At 54.2% G+C, this 25,621-nt stretch overlaps 1 protein-coding gene across 1 annotated transcript in view; it reads right to left on the reverse strand.

The window, feature by feature from the left end:
• Positions 1–861: 861 nt before the first annotated feature.
• Positions 862–25,621, reverse strand: part of FGF18 (fibroblast growth factor 18) — a 34,940-nt gene continuing 10,180 nt past the window's right edge. The window contains exons 3-5 of the mRNA XM_004271998.4: positions 20,246–20,426; positions 8,351–8,457; positions 862–1,571 (exon numbers count right to left, since the gene is read on the reverse strand). Of these exons, the coding sequence (XP_004272046.1) occupies positions 1,305–1,571; positions 8,351–8,457; positions 20,246–20,426 (555 nt within the window). The 3' untranslated portion in view covers positions 862–1,304. The remainder of the gene's footprint in view (positions 1,572–8,350; positions 8,458–20,245; positions 20,427–25,621) is intronic.

A 25,621-nucleotide genomic window follows, 5' to 3' on the forward strand; every position in this document is an offset into this window, starting at 1 on the left:
ATGAAGCAGAGAATCATTGCTATCAAGAGAATTACTATAAGTGAAGTTCCCTGCGGGCTGGGATTTTTTTTTTCTTGTGTTCTTTGATAAATCCCCAGGGCCTTGAAAGGCCTTGGAACATAGGAGGTGCAGAGTAAATGTATGTGAGAGCATATGCATGTGAACACATGACTGAGTAAACCACTGAATCATGACTCACTAGAATTTAATCTTTCTGGAGGCAAGGGTTTCCATCTGCTTTGTTTAAGGCTGCATTCTCAGTGCCTACAACAGTGCCTGGAGCATAGCCCGTGTCGAATGAATGAGTGAATGAATGAATGAATAAGCAAGTCCCCAGCTCTCAGCCCAATGACCTCAGGCTGAGAAGAATGAAACACAAAGGGCACCTGAGCCCTGCCCCCGGCCACCACTCGCCTCATGGTTTTTTAAATAATTTGTCGATTGTTTTTAATTGTTGAGGCAGTAATACTTGGTTCATGAAACTGCAATATACAGAGAGGTGAAATAAATAGCTTATATATATATAATATATATAATATAGCTGGTTTTAAAATATTCCCTTATTCATTGGTGTACTAGGTCACGTGAGTCATGGAAGGTTGATAGCAGCATCCTCCAGAACTGTGAGCAATGCAGGGTCACCATGATTGGACGAGGCCGTCTGTCGTCGGAAGTCGAGGCGCCGAGAATTCCGAGGGGCACACCTTCCCTGCGCGGTGTCTCAGGGCAGCTTGCAGCAGACAATAAATAAATGACTGCAAACCAGAGAGCGATTTTTGTTGGGAGTCTGGGGCAGGGACAGGGGATTGGGAAAGAGGGGGGAGTATGTTGGGGGTGAGGGGATACTACTTTCTCTTTGTTTTTCTCTCTCTCTTTTTTGTTTTTTTTTTTGCTTTTTTTGTCTTTTTTTTGTCTTTCTTTTTTTTTTTTTTTTTTTTTTTTTTTGCTTTCAGAACCTTTGGGAAAAAGGACTTTGGTTTCTCAGAGTGTCGTTTTCCTCATTCAAGTCCTCCTCTGGGGACAAGTTTAGAGTTGTCTGTTCCTAGAGAGACACAAGCACCTGTGTGTTGACAACAGTCCCTTGGTGTGAGTCTTTTGTCATAGGGAGTTTCAAGTCAACAATAAAATCCTTATCGCTCCCCTCCCCCAAGAATTTTGGTTCAGTTTTTTGTCTTCTTTTAAACACAATATACAAAAATAGAAATTCTTCCTTATTTTTCATGTAAAAATATTCCTCTGATTGCAGTTCTCTGTGAGTGTGAGTGTGGGCTGGGGAAGCCTGGCGGGGCCACAGCGGGGCCAGCCTAGCCGGGGTGTGTGGGGCGGATCCGCCGGGACCGCTTGGTCACTGTGGTGTACTTGAAGGGCTTCTGCAGCTCTGCCTGTCCCTTGGGGTAGCGCTTCATGAAGTGGACGTCCTGCTGGTTCTCCCGGGTCTTGGGGCCCTTCCGTGGCCGCCCCTTCTTGGTGAAGCCCACGTACCAGCCAGAGTACTTGGCCGACATCAGGGCTGTGTAGTTGTTCTCCAGGACCTTCTCGATGAACACACACTCTTTGCTGGTGCCATCGGGCTGCGGGAAGAGAGAGGAGGAGGTGAGAAGGGGGAGGGCGGGCACAAGGGACAGGGCTATGTAGAGAGGGCATGAGCAGGTGGCCAAGGCTTGGGGTCGTGGAGTAGAGAGGGCCTGACCCAAGCTTTGGCCTCAGCAATTTCACTCCCTGGATCTATGGAGTGGATTTGTCATACTAGCCCCTGCATCCTTCCCTACTCACCAGTTAGGTAACATCCTCCCATTACCACTCAGGGATCCATCTCTTCCACTCTCCGCACTGTAACCGGGGGCTTCCACCTCAGCTCTGCTAGAACAAGAGACCTAGACCTGACCACTCAAAACGTTATTTCCCATGACTAGTGCAGAGCACAGCACGTGGCCTGAGCCATCCAATCAGCGTTCCTCGAGACCCTTGTGTACGTAATCCCCCAAAATCACAGGCCGATTTACACTTGGGAAACACGTAATGCTGAAGCTAAGGCAGCCATTGTACCACCATGAGGGGAAATTCTGTCTGACGACAAAGCCAGCTTGGAGCAAGGAAAGCCGAGAGGAAGAGAATGACAGAAACCACGTCCTCCTCACATCTTTTAGCTTCTGGACCGAGCTGCCTCTGAGGTTCAAGTTACCTCACTGCTTTGTGGGCTAACAATATCTCATGTCCTTTAAAAACAGTTGAGAGTGTCCTACCACATGCAACAGAAAGGAGTCCCAAGTGATGTGCGCTAAACCTGAGATGAAGCCAACTACTCAACCGCCAATCAACTCCACTGTTATATAGTTAAATATAAATTCCATTACACGTGGGATGCGGTACATCTTAATGTTTGGTGTGAAGAGTGGTGGGAGCCTCTAAAAATAAGAGTTTGGGCATGGCCAAACTTCAAAGCCTGTAGCCGTGGTTCTGAGATTTCAGGGTCCCAGGTGAGCTCCCTGGGAGACTATGCTAGGCAAGGAGCACTAGATTCAGAGTCAGAAGTTGAATCCACTCTAGCACTTCCTTATGTGACCTCAGGCTAGTTAATTCCACTCTAAACTTTGGATTCCTCGCCTGGATCAAAGAGGGAAAACGACTCCTGCGCCACAGAGATGTTATGAGGAATGACGCTTATAAACGAGCCTGGCACACAGTAGGAACATGTTAAATTATTCCTGAAGAGCAGGTGGTTCGGACAGTCTGGCCTCCCTCCTTGGATCTGGACAAAGAGTGGTGCGAAGCAGGCTTTCAATCTCCTCCTTGAGAAAGTCGAGTTGCTCTGTGTGGAAGAGTGGGAAACACACAAAGTTGGAAGGCCTGAATTAGCAGCACTTGAGTTTCCAGCTAACATCTCCAAATTTAGGCCGGGCCCACTCCTCGTTACAGACGGATGCCAGGCCAAGTTGGAAGCCCAGCGGTCTGGCTGTGCGTGGAGACTGAGGTGCGAGTTCCAGCCTTTTGTTTGAAGTGGAAAACGGGCCGGAGCTTCCAGGAACGTTCACCTTTGAGCAGAGGGCAAGCTTGGGCCCTGCAGACAAAGTGCTGAACTTCGCAGAACGGGACAGGCAGGGTAAGAAAACATTCTCTGGAGGAGAGATCTTTTGAGGAGGCTGCAGAGTGGGCAGGGGGGTAGGGCCTGGGAGACACACACAGGACCCAGAGGACATTAGGGACTGGGTGAGGAGTGAGGGACTATTGTGAGGGAAGCCGGGCATATGTGCAAGGCTGATAGGAAGGAGTGGGCTCTGGGCTCTGGGCCCCCCATGAATAATTCTGGAAGCTGCCTATCCAACCTGAGTCCAGGTCCCTTGGCTGGTTTCCACGGAACAGTCAGAGCAAACTGAATAAAGGCTACACCGTGGCTGTTTTCCCACCCTAGAACATCTGCCTGGAAAACTGCTTTCAACCTTCAAGGCTCAGTTCAGTAACCACCTCCCCTGGGAAGCCTTCCCTGACTGCCATCTAGCTCCCTGGGTACTTCCTCCTCTTCCTTCAAGGCTCCATTTAAGCACCAGGCTTTACTGAGCTCACATACTCCATCTTCCGAAACCCCTCGACACCCATTCCTTCTCCCGCCGCCCCCCAACAGAGCAATTCTGTATCTGCCTGCCTCTTCATCAGCCCAAGAGCTTCAGGAGGTCAGGACTGCTTCTCAGTTGCTCTCCTGGCTCAGCACAGATCTGAGCCCAAGACAGGGGTGCCCAGAGCATTTGTGGTTAAATGGATGAGAGTTCTGCTGGGATAGAAATGGTGGGGTTGACACATGAATGGGTTTTCCTCCAAAAGAAAACGGACTCTGCCTCCTGGATCTCTTACGAATGTTCCAGAGACAGTCATGAGCTATGAGAGGCCCCTCCTCTGGGGGATGTGCCGAGAAGAGTGAGCAGAGGGCTGGAGCTCTCTGCCTGCCAGCCTTGGTCTCCCTCCTCATCCATTCACTCAATCATTCAGAATTTATTGATCGCCAACTGCAGGCCAGACATTTCCACATGCATTGTCTCACTTAATCCTCATAACTTGCTAAGGTAGACTCTACCTGGTAGAAGAAAACAGTTCAAAGAGGCAAAAATGGCTTTCCCGAGGTCACGGAGCTTGTTAAGTGGCAGAGCCAGGATTTGAACCTGTGTTTGCCACACGTAGCTCGCGTCTCTGCTGTCTAGCGCCAGACAGGCCCATGAGGAGAAAGGGTATGGAAGAGTGGGCGCTGCCCATCAAAACACCTCCCCTCCCCCAGGCCCACAGAGCCACCGCGGGCAGGAAGCAAGAACTCGGAGGTTCAAGGGCCAGCACACTGCCTGGCACACGTGCTCATTCACGTCTGGGTTGAGGATCTGGGCTTCAGGCCGAGATTCCCGACACTCCAGAGGTCAGGAGCCCCTTGGGAGGAGCCATGGGGCCTATGATGGTCACAAGTTCCCCACCATGAACTCAGACGCAGTGGATAAGAAACTAACAGTAGGCTGTCCCGGGGCTTGGCCCTCACCTCTGCTGAGTACCTCTATAACCCTGCTTACGGCCTGCAGAGATTTTAAAAAACACATATGCACGGGCCTCACCTCTGAAAATGCTGACTCAATCAGTCCAGGCAAGGCAGATCATCAATATTTAGAGAGTAAGTGAATAGCGCATCCCAGAACCTTGGTGATTTAGTAGAATTTGATCATCTCTCCCCCTCTGCCACCTCCAACCTCCTTGTTTCCAAACTGGAGTCCTATTCCTTCTATTTGACCTGAAGACTGAATCCTGATCACATCATTTGGTCCCTAGATCTAGTCTTCCTTGAAACTAGAACTACCCCCTGGACGTTTTCAGTTACATAGGCAAAAAAGTCCTTTTATGCTTAAAGGCATTTTGAATTGGGTTTCAGTCACTTCCAACCAAAGCAGTCTTCACAAAGATACAGTGGTAGGCAGGGTACCCTCTGCCCTGAAAGGGTCTGGGGCCCTATGTTGCCCCAAAGAGGACACACCAGTAATCACACAGGAGGGGGCAGATGAGAAAAATCCGTCTGGGTTGAATCTCCACAAATGGGGAAAAACTGCCTAGTACATAGTGTTTGACACTCAACAACTCTTTATGGAATGAAAGGAAGTACTATCTCCTAGGTCAGGTGGACGTGGGGTCCAGAGAAGCGGGGAGAAGAGCTCTGGTATGTGATGGGTACAATGCAGCAGAGGGAGTAGCACAGCCAAGGGTCTGGAACATTGGCAAAGGCTCTGCCGGGGGCTCAGCAGATGCGTCCAGCTGTGGCCAGAGATGTAGAAGATTGACACCCAGGGTCAAGACCATCCAAGGAAGCTATCCTCTTGAGCCAAAGGAGCCAGAGCCTAAGCTGAGGTCAAGGAGTCCCACAGGTGAAGGACCCGGCTTCAAAGAGGAAGGTAACTCATGTTTAACAAGTAAGTGCCTACTAAGTGCCAGTGGTATCTTCCCATTTTACAGGTGAGGACACTGAGGCTCAGTGAGGTCAGGGCACTTGGGATTCCTGGGCCTCAGGTGGCTAGTTCTGGCTGTAGGTTAAGAGTCAATCCTCAGAAAGCAAGCACCCACATTTCTATTTCTTTGGTGCCCCTGCAGCTCTTTGGGCAGGTACAAGAAGCGTGATGGATGGACCCACAACTGGATGCAGCGGGGGACGCAGGCACGAAGACAGACGGTGACAACCCAGGTTAGCAGAACGGAGAGAGACAGCTGTGTGACGGGCTATGGGCTTCAGGGCGGGTGCGCGGACTGAGCAGTCAGTGAAGCCAGAGGCTACGGCAGGAGGAGCCAGAACTCGGGCGGATGGTCAAGGGAAGGGCAGTCCTGGCAGAGGGTACGGCACGCACAAAGCCTGAAGGCCCCTCAGGGAGCAGAGGCGGGCAGTGCCATGTGTCCGTGACATAAGGACCATGAGGGCGGGGGAGCTCTCCCCGAGGAGTGTAGCCTTTCTCGGGTAGGTGGTGAGGACCCAGGGGCTGGTTCTGAGCTGAGCTGGGGGCAGAGGGTGGGGAAGACCTGATCCCTTTTGTGCTTTAGAAAGCTGAGGGTGGGCACTGGGGAAAGGCCTGGAGGTGGAGCCTGAGGCCGCTGAGGGACATTATTCCCGAGAAGGTATGAGGCCAGAACGGAGGCAGGAGTTAGGGAAGCAGCAGACACACCAGCTATCAAGAGTAATTCCAGGACCGGGGTCTGACTGGCTGGGGCGTCTGTGATGAAACAGCAACCCAAGGGCCTGGGGTTCCAGCTGCAGGAGCCAGAGAGCGAGGGGCGCTGGGCTAGGCAGAGGCCAACAGGGGGACCTGCCCAGGGCAAAGTCAGGACTAGGGTGCGGTGGGTTGGTGGGGCGCCCTTGGAGCCTCCCAGGTCAGCCCAGAAGACCGGAAAGGGATGATGGGGGGAGCTGCAGCCAGCGGGGCGGAGCGAGGGGAGGGGAGAGGAGGGGGCGGGCGGGGGCGAGCCTCCCTGGGCTACGCGGAGCCTCGCCGCCAGCTGAACCATCCCCAATATTAATGACGGGAGAGAGGGCGAGGGGGCAGGAAATCGGAGCCGGCTCCTGTGGAAGCGGTGACTCAGCGGCCAGCCGGCGGGCGGGCGGAGGGCGGACGGCGGCGGGGAGCAGCCCGAAGGGACGGGGCTGTTCTTTTGACCCCAAGACGGCCCTCCTGGGGTCAAGATGCCGGGAACCGCGTAGACGGGGAGGGAGGGGCGCGCAGGCACTGGGCACGGCGGGCTGCAGCGCGGCCCCTCCTTTAAACAGAAAAAAAAAAAGGTTGGGGGGATAAAGCCGGGCCCACAACTGCAAGCAGGTTGGGCCTGGGAGGCGGCCCAGGCGGGAAGGAGAACAAAGCGCCTGACGCGGTGCTTGCCGCGCCGCCACAGGAAACGCACGGCCAGGCCAGGGCACCCGGCGCCCGGCCTGCCCGCCGCCCCTGCCCCGGACCCCCTCGCTGGCCGGCGGGCCGGCCTCGGGACGCGGAAAGTGAATCACTAATTAAAACCACTCCTTGGCATCCCGGGGCGGCGCTACATGGATTACTATTATTTTGCTCTTTGAGAAGCTCCAGTCGGTGTGGGCAGTGCTGCTGGATTCCTTGGCCTTCCAAACCGGGCTTTGAAGCCCGCCTACCTCTAGCGTGGGACCTGGGACAAGTGCCCGGATGTGGCCAAGCCTCAGCTTTCTCATCTGGGAAATGGGGATGGTGGCGGTACCAACCCCTTGGGATTATTTTGGAGCATTTTTGCTCAGTGCCCGGCAGAAAGCAGGTGCTCAATTAACAGAGGCATTATTAACAAATAATAAGCAACAATACCCTGGCTCTGTCCAGCCAGGTAACAGGTCCCTGGCCTGTTACCTTCTCTACAGGCACTTGGGAATGGCGGAGGGGAGAAGGATAAGAATTGAGGGATTCAGGAAGTCAAAACCATGGCTTAAACAGGAGTTGAGGTCATGCTTCCTTCCCCCCAACAAGGTGTAATAAATGCAAATCATCCCCTAAGGTCTTTGCCGCCAAGTAGAAGAAGCCATCCTCCTTGGAATCTGGGTCTACCCTCCACCCCCCACTCCACCTGTCCAGCAGAAGCCACAGCCCCCTCCAATATACAAACTGGATAGGGGGTGAGTCGGGTCCCTGCAGAGAGAAGGGAACATGGAGCGTGCCACTATAGAGCTACCACCAGTAATGCTTTCCACTGGAACATCCAAAGGAAGCAAGTGTATGAACTTCACAAACAGACACTAGGAAAAAGGGGGGCAGCATCAAAACGCAGCATCAGTGGAGGCTCAGAACCCCTGGCACGTGGGTCCACACCCCACCCCTGCCCTAATTTGTTACATGCAGCTCTCTTGCCTATTCCAAAGTAATAAAATCTTCCTGAAATGCTAGAATCATGAGGCCCAGAGCTGACGAGGCTGCTGGGTTCCAGAGGCGCTGCTTTGAGGAGTCGTAAGACCCCTGGTGATTGTTAAAACAGTGCTGCAGCCCCTGCCCTTGGCCTAATGGTTCCCTGTTCCCAGACATCAGGTACATTCAGGCAGGGAGCCTCAGAACCCCTCGAGGATTCTCCCACTACCAAGCAAGCCAGAGCTCCACATCCACCAGGAGAGATCAGGGCCCTGCGTGCTCACCAAAGTCACAGCCACAGATACCTCGGCCTGGCAGGCTGCAGGTGCGGGGACAGAGAAGTCCCTGGGACTTCTTTCACACACACACGTGCGCGCACACACACACACACACATTCATGGGGCCTGTTTTCCATTTGGGAATGATAGGGCCCTGGACGCACTGTTCCAGCTACCCAGAGCTGCCGGGGGACCCACCCAATCTAGACCATCACTTACCTTCCCCACAAGCTTGCCTTTCCGGTTCATACACAGGTAGAATTCCGTCTCCTTGCCCTTGATCCGGACTTGACTACCGAAGGTATCTGTCTCCACTAGGAGCTGGGCTTCGAAAGGCAGAAGGAGAACAAGACACATTTTTTTACCGGGGCAATGGCTGGCCTAAAGACTCAGCGACATGATCCCTGACCCTGTCCCTGGACCTCCCACTGCCCCAAAATCAGGCATGGGGGATGCCTCTGACAGGTCTCTCGGGAGCACCCTGCCCCTTAGGCAGGGAGAGAAGCTGTCTGACACCTGTTCCCCGACTCCCAGCCTCTCTTGACTCCACTTGGGACCCAGATCGCCCCTTGTGGCTGAAGACCAGTGTGCCTTCTCCTCCCCTCATCATCCACTTCCCCTCCTCCGCCAATACCCTTCCCCAAGGCAGGACAGACGGCCACACAAATAACCCCAGAAAAGCAGCAGTCTCTGGACTAAGGGGTCAGACATTCAGAGGCACGTGAGCTCACACAGGCATGCACACCACACACACACACACACACACACACACACACACGCACACAAAACACACACACACACACCTTGCCTTGTGGAATGCCAAGCTGCTTCCTCCAAAATTTAGGTCACAGGCCCCTTCCTCCAGGGAAAACAACAGCTGGAGAGTCCCCTCCCCTCTGGGGATATGGGTGAGGGAGTGCCCTGGCCACTTGAAGTGGGGAAGGGTCAGGGAGGGGTGTTTCCAGTCCCTGGGGAAGGGAGGCTATCTGCATAATATTTCACCTTCCTCAATCAAGGCCACCAAGGCTGAAGAATAACTACCTCCCAGGAGCCCGGAAGTCCCAACCAGGACCCAGTACCCCCTGGTGAGGAGTGGGAGGCCCCATGCTAAACCATCTATGCTCCACAGAGCCTCCCTCAGGATGGGGGTGTCCAGAGCTGATCCCCAAAGGCCTGACTAAACAAGGACCTCAAGTGGCCAAAGGGTGACTGTCTCTTGATTAGGCATACTGTGAGACCCCTCCCTGTCCCTCTGCCAGTCCACATTTTCTCCCCAGTAAGGTGCTGTGTGACTTTGGCAGGTCATGTGCCCTCTCTGAACCTGAATCCCTGAGCCTGGATTTCCCACCACCACCACCCCCTTCTTTGCCTATGACGCACCCCCCATTCTCACCCTCCCTCCCCTGACTCTTTGCTTCCCAGCACCTGCCCCTCCCTCACCCACAAAATTTTTATTTCAGTGACAAGGGACTTGCTTCTCAATAACAAAAATCATAGCCCTAAACACAGTATCCTTGGAGCCACAAAGAGTGTACCTCAGTGCCCCTAAAATACACTAGGTATGATTTTAATAAAAAAAAAAGTTTAAATATATACCCTGGTGCCCTGCTGTGAAAATTAAAACCATCTGGAACTCAGGATTTCCAATAATTAATCTAGCCTTCCTTTGACACCACTACTAATTAAAATATGATACCCACCTTTCCAAGGAAAAAAAGAAGAATTTACATAAAATTTAAAGATCTAACAAGAATTTAGTAATTCTAGGAACAAGGGTGGGGGGCACATTCTTCTCTCCACCTTCCCCCATCCCTAGTAAACCACTGAGTTGAGAATATTAACCAACACTGAGATAGGGGGTTACAAGCCCTTCATGTTCCCTGTTCCCCTTAACTCAAATTCCCCATTAACTCTCCTCTTAGCTTGGTCCCTGGGAACCAAGGGCCAAACATCACAGCAGCTCTGGGATATGCTTTCTGTATCTCCTCACAAAGCTCAGGCCCCACACGGGATGGGGATTGTTGGGGGGTCAGGAGGGTCCCCAACTCTAGGAGCTTCTGACGAAGGTAGCATGTATAAGGGGATAGGTGAGAGCTTTGAAATGCACAGATATGGATAGGAATCCCTGGCCCCACTGGTCACTGTATGACCTTGGGCCTCAGTTTCTTCATCTGTGAAATGGGAATAGTCATCTCCAATCTTCAACAGTTATGGTGACGATTATATAAAATGATGCTGTAAAGGGCCTAGCACCCTGTTCTCAGAGGCTGGGTAGGGGAAGCTCAGTAATTATTGTTTAAGTTTCCTAATAACTGCAAAACAAAACTGTTTTCCCAGACAAAAAAAAAGTAGTGGAAAAAAAATCAGACGTGTGTAAAAGGGCAGAGGTGGAGCAGAACTTGCCTCCCCAAAGTGTGCCCTCTGTCCTGAACTTCCTCAGCATCCTCCAGGGGCGCAGGCACCCCACACTGTGAGTGCATCAGAAAATGCCTTAGACTGGGATCCATGGGGTCTGATTCCATTTCTGGAATTGCCATCCTGGGGGTGTGACCTTGAGTAAGCCACACACCCCTCTGAGCCCCAGTTTCCTTACCCACGCCGTGGGAATGGGGCTTGACCCTATCCTGAATGTCTCTGGCATTGGAGAGGGGCAGGCATGGGAAACCCTAAGAAGAGGGTGAGGCCACAGGGCTGGGGCCCAGGCAACTCCAAGTGAGTCCAACTGCTCTGTCTGCCCTCCCCCAGCACGTGGCTGGGCCTCTGTCCTCAGAAGAGCTCCTACTACACGCTGGATCTGGCTCCCATGTGAGCTTGCTAACGTCACATATGCCCACGAGCTTGGGTACCTTTGTCCCCTTTTTACAGTGTAGGAAACTGAGGTTCAGAGAAGCAACCCCGCAGGAAGGGCTGACGTCAGGTCTGCCTGGCTCCCCCTGCTGGGGCCTGGGTCCCAGAGGAGGGCCCCCAGCTCTGGGGAGACTTGGCTCAAAGCACAACCCCCATCTCTCATTAACCACAGCCCATCTCAGGAAGCCCTGGCCTCTGCCTAAGCCATCCAAAGGGCCTGGGGCTGGGGCTGGACCGCACCTCCACCCCTGCGAGCGAGTCTCCCTCACCCCAGCGAGGGCAGGGTCTGCACCAGCCTCTGTGCCCAGGGAGCCAGAAGTCTGTTCTTCCCCGACTGCAACAAGCCATGGAGTGACCTAGACTCCACTCAGCACATGACATAATGAGGAGCAAGCCGGGCCAGGATTATGTAAAGTCTTTGGGGAGTAATAGCAGCAGCATTTCTCAGAAAGACAGAAAGAGAGGCTCCGCCCGCTCAGACCAGGTTTGCCCCAGAGCCTGCCTGGTCCTCAGCATCACGCTCCCCCTTCTCTTGACTCAAGCCCCAAGCCCCCAAGTTGCGGCTCTCAGGAGCTAGCAACCTCATCTCCGCTCAGTTCCATGCTCGTGTCTGTCCCAGGCCAGGCGGGAGGGGGTGAGGATGGTATCTCGCCCCTCAACACCCTGGCATGCCCCCATCCTCTCTCTGCCACTCTTGTCCCCAGCAGTCTCTTCTCTACACAGCAGCCAGAGGGATCCTTTTAAAATATAAAATTAATTGTGCCCCGTCCCTGCTAAAGCCTCCTGTGGATCTCCAACCCACTAAAAATCCAGACTCTTTACGGGGACCGGAAGGGGCACGTGGTCTGGCCCCTGCTGCCTGCTCCCACCTCCCTCCCTCCCTCACAGCCCTCCAGCCACACAAGCCTCCTTACTGTTCCTGCTCTAAGACACTAAGCACACTCCCACCTCAGGGCCTTTGCACTTTTCCTCTGCCTGGAGATTGCTTTGCCCAGAGCTTCCCATAGTGGCTTCTCACTTCCTAGGTTGACATCTCAGCTCAGATGCCACCTCCTCAGAGAGGCCTTCCCTGGCCATGCTGTCCCATGTTGTACTATCCTCCCAGTTCAGCTCTAGCCACCCCCTGCTCCATTTTCTTTCTTTCTTTTTTTTTTTTTTTTTGCGGCACGCGGGCCTCTCACTGTTGTGGCCTCTCCCGCTGAGGAGCACAGGCTCCAGACGCGCAGGCCCAGCGGCCACAGCTCACGGGCCCAGCCGCTCCGCGGCATCCTCCAGGACCGGGTCACGAACCCGCGTCCCTTGCATCGGCAGGCGAACTCCCAACCACTGCACCACCAGGGAAGCCCCCAGCCCCGCTCCATTTTCCTCAGAGCTCTTCCCCAAGTTGTTTTATTTGCTACCTTTTCTATTGTCTGTCTCTATCCACTGGAAGGTAAGCTCCATGAAGGCAGGCCCTTAACTGTCTCATTCACCACTGTGGTTTCTAGCACCTAGCCCATACCTGGCTCACAGCAAATGACCAATAAGTAAATTTTAGTAAGTGCATAAAGGGCTTGGTGAGGTAGGTATGAATAAAGCTACTTAAAAGTTAAAGCAAATGAGATTCAGGGAGGTAAAGGGACTTGCCTAATGGTACACAGGTAGTAAAAGCAGGGTAGAAGTTCAAACCAAGTCTGATTCCAGGTCAATGCCCTTAGCAACTCTTCCCTCTACCCACCCACCCCACCGTGTTACTCCTGCCACTCACTAGAACTCTGAGCTCCTACCCACCCATCCTTACAACAATCCCAGGAGATTAGAACTATTTTTTATTATCCCCATTTTACAGGTGAGAAAATTGAGTCCCAAGGTCAGACAGGGATGAAGTTAAAACGCAGGCAGGATTCAAACCCAGGCAGGCTAACACGGAAGTCTGGGTCTTAGCCTGTCTCCCCCACCGGTCACTTCTCCTCCACGCCAGTCCCTTTCCTGGGGGAGTTAGTGAGTGAACGAACACCAAAGGCAGGCAGAGAAGGTCTTCACTTGACCTCACCTTCTTGAGGCAGAGGTCTGTGGGTTGGGGTGCCCAAAGAGCCAAAGGTTGGGGCCCATCCCTCCTCAGCTCCATGACCTTGAGGGAGGAAGGGGTGCCAACGGTCACCCTGAGGAAAATACCTTCGAGCTGATTCTGGGAGGTGGGGGAGCCCATAGGAGCACCCAAGTCTGGGTTCAAACCGCAGCCAGAGAGGCATGAAATGACTTCAGATCTGGTTTTGACTAGAAGGAAAGGCTGCACGCACTAGAGGGTGAGTGAGTGCAGGATGGCGGGGTGGGGGGGGGGGGGTTCCACAAGCCAGCTCCCCTGAAGGCAAAGTCCACAGAGCCAGTCTTACCAGGGCCCAGCACAGAGCAGAAGCCCAGCGCCTGCCCATGGCTGGGGGCCAGGAGCTCGAAGGACCCAATCCCTTCTCCAGCACTGAGAGAGGAAAGCAGAAAAGGAAAAAGAGAAAGTGGAAGAAAAAGGAGCCGGAAAGAAAGCCCTTTCAATAAGAACGCATGCTGTGTTTTTTTCCCCGTTTCTCTTAAATGCATGGAGTAACAATGACAATTAAAAAAACAAAACAAAACAAAAACTGTTAATACTTATTTGAACATTTACCATCTGTCAGGCACTGTGCTTGGAGTCTGAATGTGGAATGTCCCATTAGATCCTCACAACAACCCCATGAGGTAGGCACGATTACACCCATTTTACAGATGAAGAAACTGAGGCCCTGAGCAGTTAAGTTACTTGCCAGAGTCACGCAGTAGGACCAGGATTTGAACACAGGCAGAGTAACTCCGGAGCTAGCCTGAGACAGACAGATTCAGACAGAGGTGAGCAGAGCAGGACAGACATCAGGCAGGTCAGCCATGGCAGAGAAAAAAGAAACGACTTTGATGGATGGATTGATTGACTGATTCCAGTGTGATTCCCTAGCTGGGCTTCCCTGCCGGCAATCCATAGCGTCACTTTAAAGACTTTTGGTTTGAAGGGTAGGAAACGACAGGGAAAGACCAAGAGGCAGACAGAGAGCCAGACAGACACATACAAAGAGGGACACAGGAGACCCAGAGAAAGGGAACTGGAAAAAGCTAAGCAGGAGAATTGGTTTCTTTTCCCCCCAAGCCTCGGGGTTAAATCCCCAAGACCTGAGAGAGCAGTGGGGGAGCTGGGAGCCAGTGAGAGGCTGGGCAGAGCTGGCCGTACCCAGACCCTGCACGGGGTGGCCAGAAGCCGGCCAGCCGGCCGCTACAATCCCAGTGCTGACAAGGCTGCTGGCCACTCTCCAGGCATCATCCTGCGGCGAGGAAACGTCCTTGCCACAAAAGGCACTGGGAGGTCACACCAAACCATACTCCCTTCCTCCCCTCTGAAGGTGGACCGGGTCGAGGGGAGGGGAAGGGAAAGAAGTGGGGGTGGGGGGAAGGAGCCCTTTCTGGAGATGTTTCAGCATCGCTCTCCTCACACACCCACACACACCCACTGTGGCCTTTCCCCAAAGATGCCCATGGTTCCCCTTCTCCTAAAGTCCCCCAAGGAGGTTCGCAGGCCACGTGGGCGAGCTGGAAAGGAAGAGAGAATGAATCAATAGGATCGATCGGGAGCTATATTTAATCCTAGCTGTATCTCTCATGTGGCCACTTGAGCTGCAGAGTCAGCGACGTGTGGGTGGCCACTCCTCACTGGGGACAGAAGTCGTGGAACATGAGCTCAGAGGGCAGGGGGTTCAGACAGAGATATTAATGCCCCTTCCCAGCTGGGAGCGCCCCTCGGGGAAGCTGGTCCTGTCGCTCACTGTATCCTTGTTGCAAGATGCAAGGCTGGCTGGAAGGAAGGATGGGAGAGGAGGACAGGAGAAGAGGAAGGGAGCACGGATTGCCCAAGTACCTACTGTGTGCTGGGCTCTGTGCCAGGCACTTGCCCCCGCCCCGGGGAAGTGGTCCCATCTACACTCCCGGACGCACACATGGGTCAGCCATGTATTCACTGGCCCAAGCATGTACTGAACCGTTGTTTGTGGCTGGCTCTGTGCAGGGGATACGGCAGTGAACACAATAGACTGAAGCGGCCTAGCCTTAGAGTTTACACTATAACAGGAGACACGGAGAGCGAATAACTAAATACTTACCAGAACCTCAGGTAGCAATAAGTGCTAGGAAGAGAAACATACCCACGAGAGGACAGAGACAGGAATTCCCTGATAAGGGGACAACTGAACGGCGAGGGAGCAAAAGCCATGGGGACATCTGGGAGAAGGGCATCCCCAGGCTGAGGACACAGCAAAGGCCCTTAGCTGGGGACATGCTTGGTGTGTTCCAAGGGCAGCAGGAAGCTCGCTGGGGCTGGAGCAGAGCGGGCAAGGATGGGGCAGTAGAGCCCAAGGTTAGTGCGCTAGTCAAGAGTCAGGCTACACCAGGCCTTCCTGCGAGCCAAGGACTTGGACTGCATTCTAAATGAGCTGAGGGCCTTTGACTAACAGAGTGACACAGTCTCACGTTTTGGACTGTGGTATGGAGAAGGGACTATGGGCCGTCAGACTCAGAGAAAAGAGTCTCTGCTGCCTCAGCTACACCAGCCAGCCCAAAGGACCTGGCTCCTTGCTCCAGCACAGCCCTGCAGCAGGTACCAGGATGAGAGACATGGGGACCAGAGGGCCCCCTCCCACTTCCAGCAAAAGCCCTGGAAGACCCCACATACTTTCCTAGGTGAGTCACGCAAGTCAGCCCCTGATCGTGCTTTGCGTGGCCCCGTAATTATTTTATTCATTTATCCAGTAACCTTTAAGGGGGGCCTGCTCTCAGGACATGTACTAGACATGCAGACAGGCAGAAAGGTCACTGCTTTCAAGGAGCTCACGTTCTCAGAGGGGCAAGGGTGAACGGGGGAGCTGCCTCGAGGGGCAGAGCCCATGCTGGGGCAGGCTGACTCCCTGTGACCCTGAGCAGTGGTGACACAGCTGGAATCACAGACTAATCCATGCCTAACTGGAACAAGCCCACACAGTACACACTCGGTGCCCTGCCCATGCCTTCCCACAATTGTGAGGAAACTCACTGATGCAGGGACGGGATGGAAAGTGCCCAAGGGGACACAGAGAGTGAGGGACCCAGGCTCTTCCTACTCAGAGTCAGCCCCTAGAAAGGAGAAGGGGCTCTCGCCTGGGAGCTCCTTGAGGGTTGGGCCTGGGTGGTCTCACTCACCGCTGTACCGCCCAGTGAGGGAGGGATCCAGGTGTGAACTGAGAGACCGGACCGCACGCAACAGAAGGGTCGAGATACCCTTCCGCATCCAGCCTGGGACGGCAGCCAGAGCGTGGCCAGTCCGCCCTGCTGCTTGGAATCATGCTGAAGAAGCCTCTGCTAAACCGCAGCTGACATGCCAGGGCCCCACTAAGGGGAGGGAAGCAGTATCCCTTCTGGAAGCCCCCCGAATCCGTTCTCGAGAGGGGAAACCTTCACCTGAGCCTATGACGGTACCCCCCTGCCGCCATACAACAGCACGGAGTGCAGGTGGTTATTATGAATATTCTTGCTTTAATAATCATATACTCTTTGAGAATAAGATATTCTCTCATTTCAATTACCCCATTTTACAAAAGAGTAAACAGGACCAGAAAGGCTAACACACACCTAAGGTCTCCAGCTCGTAAGTTGTGGAACTGAGATTCCAATTCCATTCGACTCCAGAGTCCACATGCCCACCCTCTCAAAAGACCCCCTCCCTGGCTATCACAGCCCCTCCGGAGGCCTGCTCGGGGATGTTCTGGGCACTGTCAGTCCTGGGAGGCTGGCCTACTGCAAAATCTTGGGTGTTCTGGCCTTTTTTTCTTAATCAAGTAGAGGAGCCCTTTTCTGCAAATGAAAATAGGCAGGAATATCCAACCACGTGGCTTATAAAAGCAGAGTTGCTCCCACACCACCATCCCTGGTGCTGGGGCCCCTCCCCCTCCCTGAGGGCTGGCTCAGCTGACCCCAGGTGCTCCTCTGCTGAGACTCAAGTCCCACCACCCAGCAGCCCTGCTTCCTGTAGCCAGGGGATGCTGACACCTCCACATCCCAGCTGAAGGGCATCAACCTTGGAGGCAGGTAGAGCGGGGCCTTCTCATCCTTGCTTGGCAAGTGAAGAAACCAGGCCCAGAGCCAGACATGCTTGTCCCCCGCACTGGGGGCTGCTCAGCGACCGAGCTGCCACTGGAACCCAGGGATCCTGCCTCCTGGCCCAGTGCTGTTTCTTCAAGGTGGCAACTACCTGCAGGACAAAGGTGACCAGGACCAAGGGCAGGAAGGGGAGGGGCTGATGTAATAATCCCGGGTGGACAGGGTGGCCCTCCCCCAGTTCCTGGCCTGCCAGGTGTCCCACTACCCAAGCCTTTAGCCCCCTGGCCAGCATACCTCTCCCTCCAGAGCCGAACCTAAAGCTAAGAAAGTCCTGCATTCCTGGAACAGCCAACCTCAGGGCCCTCAGAGTGCTCCGGGAAAGCTTCAGGGAGCCATGGGGAGAAACTCTTGCAGAAGAGCCTGGTGTAGAAGCCTGGCTGACATCTATGCAGATTTCACCGAAGACTGCTCACTGCTGCAAAGTCGGCCAAGAGCTCCCGGGCAGGGCACCCAGACAAAGGTGGGCCCGCATCTTGCACCTACCTGCCTATGGGGTCTAGCGCCTCGGGACGCTGTCACATCTGAGATTCTGAGTGTTTTACAGACTCAGATCTGAGACTCCGGGCGTTTCTGGGGATTCCGGATTCCAGGCATTTATAGGCATTGTTTATACTTGGTGTTTGCTGAAATTCCCAGACTGCATTCTAACTGTGTATGAATGCAAGTCTCAGAAGACACCATTCTTTCAGCTGGATGGAGCCCTGAGAAGGAGGGAGCAGGTTCTCAGACCATCCTGGGCCCCCTGGACTGACTGAGGACTACTGGCTGCCCCTCCCCCACAGGCAGGGCAAGCCTCTAACACAGCCCCATCCTCCTGCCCGGCTTGGCCACATAAATCACCCTCCCAATAATATTTGTATTGATTATCTAGATTGGAAGCCTCAATTGGCTCCATTGTCTCACTTCCTCTCCCAGGGCTCGCAGATGGGATCCCTTCGCCTCATCTGCGTTTCTAATGCGACATTTAAATAGAGCAGCCTCAGCGGCCAGCAAGGCCCCTGGCTGCCCTTGGTGTTGGGGGATTGGAGGAATGATAAACATATTCCCTGACAGAGAATCATTAAATCTAGAGTTTGTGGAGCTGGAGGAGAAGCCAAGACGGGCGAGTCCCGGGATACTCCAGGGGTGGTCCCCCAGCACCACCAGGGCGCTTGTTAGACATGCAGAGCTCAAGGCCCCAACCCAGACTCTCTGAATCAACATCAGCATTGTAATAAGAACCCTCAGTGATTCCGATGCACATTAGTGTTTAAGAAGCACTGCTCTGGTACAGCCCTTGTAATGTACAGAGGGAAACTGAGGCTCAGAGAAGGCAAGGTTACACAGCAGGTGAGATCCCCCCAGTCTCCAGTCCAGGCAGAGGAAATGAGAGGACAAGTGGCTTCTGGAGGGAGGGGCCGGCCATTTCCGGCCTCCTCTCCCTCCCAAGCTCTTGACTCCTATCTCAGAGCCTGGACAGATGGTTCAGACCAGAGTCTGACCCCCCTGTACTCTCCCAGCCTGGAGGGGCCAGCCAGAGCTCCGGGGACTCCCCAGGAGGGCACCTCCCTCCCGCCCCAGCCAGCCAGCTGCCCCTTCCCTGGCAGCAACTGGACAGCAGATCCCAGGGAAAACCAGCACCTGGGTCTGCCCAGCACAGCCAGGCGTCCACGGAGGGGGGGCACAGAGAGATGAGGCCCCAGAGAGGCGGCCAGCAGAGGGCCTGGGAGAGGTGGGGAGGAGGGATGGAAAGCTGTGGTCGGAGAGAGGGAAGCAGGGAGAAAGACAGAGATGGTGAGGAGGGGGGAGCCAGAGAAATGGACAGAAACAGCCAGAAGGAAGGGAGAAGGACTCAGAGAGAGAGATGCCCAGATAAAAGGAGAAGCAGCCAGACTGAGAAAGGAAGAAGGGGGACGAGGGAGGGAGGGATGGAGGCAGTAAAGAGTGATGGGGCAGGAGAAGGGAGGGGAGGCAGCTGGCCTGGAGAAGCAGGAGCCCAGCGTGGCCCAGCCCTGCCCAGCCCGGCCTGGCCCAGCCCCCAGTGACAGTGCAGCTGCCACACTTGGGCCCTACCATGAGGTCAGTCCTGCCCCGGGGGCTGAGGGAAAATAAATGGTGTCCAAGATAAAAGATCCAAGAAATTATTTGTCTTGTTGTCATGTCTTGACTGCAATGGGCAGGAGCTGGCGGGCAGACGGAGCATCATCTCGGAGAAACCCAGGCCGGCAGGCTCGGCCGCAGGCATGCACGTACTGTGGCCACCTACAGCCCCAGCTCCACCCCCCACCCAAGGCTGGGGCCTGGGACACCTCCCAGAACCTGGGCCTGAGAAGGTAGGAAGCGATGGAGGTGTGGTCAGTATTTGCTCAGTGTCTGGCCCCTAAATCCCCTCCAGGCTCTGGGAGGGAGGAGTCCTGCCTGCTTCACTCACTGCTGAGGGTCTTTGTGGGTTGGGGGCTTAGGGAGGGAAGGGAGTCAGGGTTATTTCACTCCTCCCAGCCCCTCCGCAGAGGCAGCTTGGGGCAGGTGATGCTTCCTAAACACCCCAGAAGAGAGCTGGGCAGTTCCAGGGTCAAGGGCAGGTCATGGGGACCACGGCCCAAGGTGCTGTGAGTGCCCATGCCTCATAGGTGCACAAGCTCAGGCCCGCAGAGCACACACACACAGGCCTGTGCACATGCACACACTCTCACACACATATGCATACATGCGCACACACACTCACGCCAGGCCAATTTCCACCACCACCACCAGCATCCAAAAAGCGTGCCCCAGAGGCTCCCACCCCTCCGAGCATCTGAACCTGGGGACGCAATGCCGTGGGGAGCAGGTTGCCATGGATACCCATGACGACTGGCATTTATGGGGCATTTACCAGCAAGAGCATGCTTTATTCATGTCTTCAGTTACTACTCCCAGTAAGGCTCTCAGGGATGCACTACTGCATCCCCATTTTATAGATGAGGAAACTGAGGCCCAGAAAGGCTCAGCGCCCGGTGCAAGATCACACAGCCAGGACACGGCAGAGCTGGGATTTGAACCTGAGGTCTCAGAGGCCGGGAAGAATGTGTACACGGTCGGGGGTGGGGGGAGGGGGTTGACACTTACCATACTTGTCCCCGTCCTCGCCGCGGGCGCTGATCCTACGGCCCAGGACCTGAATGTGCTTCCCGCTGGTCCGGCTGTAGAGCTGGTACAGCCGCAGCTGCTTACGGCTCACATCGTCCCGAGCCCGCGTCTGGTTCTCCACGTGGATGCGGAAGTCCACGTTCTCCTCGGCCACCAGCACCTGAGTAGGGAAAGGGGAGACGGTGAGCTACTCTGGAAGTCCAGAGTCCCTGTGTGCAGGAACCACATTCACAACAAAGAGCCAGGGTCTCCTCTATGCCAGCTCTGGGTCAGGCATCAGCACACGCTCATAATTGCCCTGTTACCACCCCCATTTCACAGATGAGGCAACTGAGGCTCAGAGAGATGAGCTAAGTTGCCCAAGGTGGCCCAGCCAGGAAGCAGCAAAGCTAAGAATCAGGTTTAGGTCTACCTGACGGCAAAGTTTGCTATCTTTCCACCACACCCCCAAATTAAAGCAAGAAGTATGGAGCGGAGTTTCCCATGTGACCTTGGGCCCATGGTTTGTTCCGCCTCAGGTTCTTCCCCAGTAAAACAGTGGAGCAGAGCCTCCAGCCTGACTACACCCCAGGGTGGCTGTTAGGATACAGTGCGCAAATGGGAAGAAAAGTACCAAAATCAATATGGAGATGGGAAATGGATGGGGGCATATAATTCCTGTTTAGGTCCTCAGCAGGGAAGGAAGGAGACCTGGCAAATCTCTTCCTGGGAACGAATGAACCAGAGCCCAATGTCATTTCTCCCCCTGGAGCTGATGCTGGGGGCGGTCTCCTCTCCACATCCCAAGTGTTCTCATACTCGCGTCCACCACCAAGCATTTGACCACATCCCTAGCCCCTCGTGGAGAAGCCTTTGCTTAGCATCTCTCATCAAAATTCCCTGTATCCCTGGAGGTTTAGCTCATGTCCGACCACACTCTCCAGGAAGCCACCTCTGGCTACGCCAGCACGTATCTCTCCCGTCTCCTTTCCCTGAACACGGCCTCTCACGTAGACAATTTGCACCCACCTCCTCACCAGCCTCCTGCTTCTCCTCTTTCCCCCTGGTAGTCCATCTTCCACCAAACCCAATCACCTTGTGCAACCCTCCCCTCCAAACTCTCCAGGGCTTCCCATCGCATTTAGATAAATGTCCCCACCAGGGCCTCAGGGCCCTGCAAGATGAGCCCCCGGACTTCCCTGGTGGTGCAGTGGTTGAGAGTCCGCCTGCCGATGCAGGGGACACGGGTTCGTGCCCCGATCCGGGAAGATCCCACATGCCGCGGAGCGGCTGGGCCCGTGAGCCATGGCCGCTGAGCCTGTGCGTCCGGAGCCTGTGCTCCACCATGGGAGAGGCCACAACCGTGAGAGGCCCGCGTACCGCAAAAAACAAAAAAAAAAGATGAGCCCCCAACTGCTTTCCACCTTCATCTTTTACCACTCCCTCCCCACCAGTGACACTGGCTGTCTTATTAGGGCTCTGAGCATTCCAAACACAAAATACACACATGCCTCAGGGCCTTTGCACTTGCTCTTGCCAGATTTTTGCACTCTGGCTCCTCTAATTCATTCTGCTCACATGTCACGTCCTGAGACAGGACTTCCTTGACTGCTTCTCTGAGGCAGCCCCCACTTCTGTCACTCCTCATCTCTCTACCATGCTTTGATTTTCTTTCTAGCATTGATCAACCTCACATAACATCTATTTATCTAGTTTTTGTCTGTCTCCCCCACTTGTTTTCTGCTCTATCTCCAGCACACAGCATAGCAGGAACTCAAACATTTGTCAAATGTATGAATGAACAAGTGAACATTGAAAAGATGCGGAGTCTGTCATCCCATTCAGCATTAAATTAGGTTTTCCTACGCCCTGATAATTGTATGCCTGTCCCAGCCCATCTTAACCAGAAAGCTGAACAATTCTTGGAGTCCAGACAGCGTTCTGGGTTTGTTCTAGGCACGCTAGGCTTGCAGGACCCCGTTCCCACAAGAGCATGACCCCACTCAGCCCATGATGGGGCTCTTGGAATTGAGGCTGCCCAAGCATCTGTCTCAGCTCTCAGCTGTGAGCTCTCCAGGGTGGGGACCATGTTTTCCTCATTGCTACACCCCATGCCCAGGCCAGGGTCTCTGTTCCCCCGCTGACCTGCACATGTCCTCCAATCCCAGCCTAGGCTCCACAGACACTTCACCTGGACCACATTATTGAACTTTCACTATCATCCTCAGGGTGGAAACATTATGCCACATTACAGATGAGGAAACTGAGGCTCCGAAGCTGAACCAACAAGGTCACAGAGCAGGCAATGGCAGAGTTAGCCCCAGGCCATGTGGCCCCGAAGTGTTGCTTTCAGCTCCGCCTCAGTGGGCCCCGCCTGTCTCACCGGTACAGTGGTGAGCAGGATCCGGGTTCAAAATCCAGTCCTGAGCATACATCCAGAGAAGGCCATAATTCGAAGTGATACTCGCACCCCAGCATTCACTGCAGCACTATCTACAATAGCCAGGACATGGAAGCAACCTAAATGTCCATCGACAGAGGAATGAATAAAGAAGATGTGGTACATATATACAATGGACTATGACTCAGCCATAAAATAGAATGAAATAATGCCATTTGCAGCAACATGGATGGACCTACAGATTATCATACTGAGTAAGTCAGAGAAAGACAAATATCACATGATACCACTTATATGTGGAATCTAAAAAAAGGGTACAGAGGAACTTGTTTACAAAAGATAGATAGAGTCACAGGTATAGAAAACAAACTTATGGTTACCAGGGGGGAAAGGGGTGGGGGGATAAATTGGGAGACCAGGATTGACATATACACACCACTATATATAAAATAGATAACTAATAAGGACCTACTGTATAGCACAGGGAACTCTTCTCAATACTCTGTAATGACCTATATGGGAAAAGAATCTAAAAAAGGGTGGATATATGTATATGTATAACTGATACACTTTGCTGTACAGCAGAAATTAATGCAACATTGTAAATCAACTATACTCTTAAAAAACACAAAAAACCCCAGGGTTAGCCACTCCCTAGCTAAGGGTCCCCAGGCAACTTACTGAGAGTGGTGACAATGGCATCCACCTTGTGGGTTGCTGTGAATATTAAACATATAGTCTTAGAACAGTTGCCTGGTACATATTTAAGCACTCAGCAGACACAAATAACTGCTGAGAGGATACAAGGGAGCCCTTTAAGAGGCTCTTGGTGAAGCCCTGCTAACAGAAGCCTCCCCAGGACACAAGTGGATCACACGCTCACGTCCTTTGAGACGAGGAACTTCTGCTGCTCAGATTACGGTCTGGGAAGATGTTATTGCTTTTGATCATCCCGACAACCCTAGGACGTGGGAATGCTCATCACCCCCATTTAACAGGTGTAGAAACTAAGGCTCAGGAGAGTTAAGTCAGTTGCTTTGAGCTGTACAGCCCGGTGGTGCAGGGCCTGGCCGCTGGTGCACCCAGAGTGCACACTCTTCACTTCCACTACCCTAAACAGCCAGCGCGTTCACAGCCCAATCTCACACCTGGGACTTGCCTCATTTCACATCCTAATGCTTAGGGAGGCTAGAGCTCCAGTGCCCCCTGAGGCCCACACCTGGTGGGCATGTATCCTGAAGAACCCCCGCCCGTGGCCCTCAACCTTCCTGGAAGGACTTCCCGAGGTGGCCTGGCCCTGTCCCCTCCCCCAAGGCCAGGCCTCCGGCCTCCCTCCCTGTCCTCCAGATCTCCTCCTGCTCACAGGAGACCTTATTGACCAGAGGTCAAACCAATCTCCTCACCCCAGGTCCCCTAGGGGAACTGCCCTGCCCCAGAAGCCAGCCTCCCATTAATGATTTTCTCCCTGGCCCACTGGACAGAGGCAGCATGGGTGACCCAGGGTCAGCAGGGGCTCTCCAGCGGCCCTTCCCCAGGATGCGGGGGAACAATCCATCTTGCCCAGCTTCCACCATTTAAGCCATACTTTGTAGCCACATCAATCCCGAGGGCGGTAACGGGGCGGCATCGGACATGGAAACAGAGTCCGTCCTTTTGAAAAGGCAGGAAGACCCCTGGGCTTCCTGGGCAAGACCTCTGGGGGGCTCCAGGTCTTTGCACAGCCCCTCTGCCCGGATGACACCTGCCCTCAGGTACCTCCCCTGGAAGTATTTCCTGCCCTCCGGCCTCAGGCTGGCTTACAGCCTCTGGACACTACTGTAATGGCTTACTGTCCCCAGAGTCCAGTTTCCCTGGCTCATCCCTGAACCTCCAGCTCTGCCCCCAGAAGGCACTTGGCCAATGTCTGCTAAATCACTGTGGCTAGGATGAGGAAAACCTGGCAGCCAAAATCAGCCCCATCACTTGCTACCCAGATGAGCAAGTGTCCCAGAGAGGGTTTTTAAAGCCATCAACTGCTAAGCTTTCCTCTGTTCCAGGCACTCTGCTAAGAAGCCCTCAAGACATGGTACCTCGTCAAATTCCTTAAGCACCCGTGGAGGTAGGCACCAGTTAGAGTCCATCTCACAGACTGGACCTCTGAGGCACCTCTCCGGGGCCACAGAGCTCCAGGGCCTGCCTGCAGAGTGCATGCAGAGCGGGGCCACTCAGGAACATCCTCTCTCTCCTCCTTTCCTGCTACTCGGCCTCGCCGCCCAAGAGGGGGCCTGTCTTCCAGGACTTCCTAGAACAGTCAGAGCTGCTCTCTAAACCCATCCAGGTGCATAATCATCAGGGGCACTGAAAAGCTGCAGTGTGACAAAAATCAAAATGCTGCGGCTCTCGCAAGGCGAGCAGGGCTAGCACAGACAGGGTGTCTCCTGGGGCAGAGCAAGGTGCCTTACCAAAGGCTCTCCTACCCCCACCCCATACTCACGGATTATCTTTGAGGTCGAGATAGCTTTTCCCGCAGCAGGGTAGCCTACAGTGGGGTCCCCCTGCAGCCTGGCTGAGACCCCTGTTGCCCCCCAGGGCGACCTACCCCTTCTCTGAGGGGCTCGCGCTCTGGTGGAAATATTCACTCCCCGATCCAGGAATTGCACAGGGGCTGCAACCTGAGATCCCAGCACGGACGTGGTGCTTAGTGGGACAGAGCCCGCCACCTTCCGCCTGCAGTCTCAGGCTCTAATGCACGAGGTGAGGGGATTTCCTGCTCCCAAATCTGCCTGGCTCCCCACTACCCATTGCACAGCGCCCGCACGTAGTCCTTTAGCATCCAGCCCCCGCCTAGCTTCCAAGCCTCCTCTCTTAGGCACCTTGGGGGGAAACTACCATGGGGTGAAAAGAGGTTGGGGTGAGCCCCACTCCAACCTCAGGGCCAGCTTACAGACATCAACCCAGGTTCCCCCTCCCGCCAGGGAATCCGATAACCACAGTTG

Source organism: Orcinus orca, chromosome 3 (assembly GCF_937001465.1).
Source record: "Orcinus orca chromosome 3, mOrcOrc1.1, whole genome shotgun sequence".
Classification (NCBI taxonomy): domain Eukaryota; kingdom Metazoa; phylum Chordata; class Mammalia; order Artiodactyla; family Delphinidae; genus Orcinus; species Orcinus orca.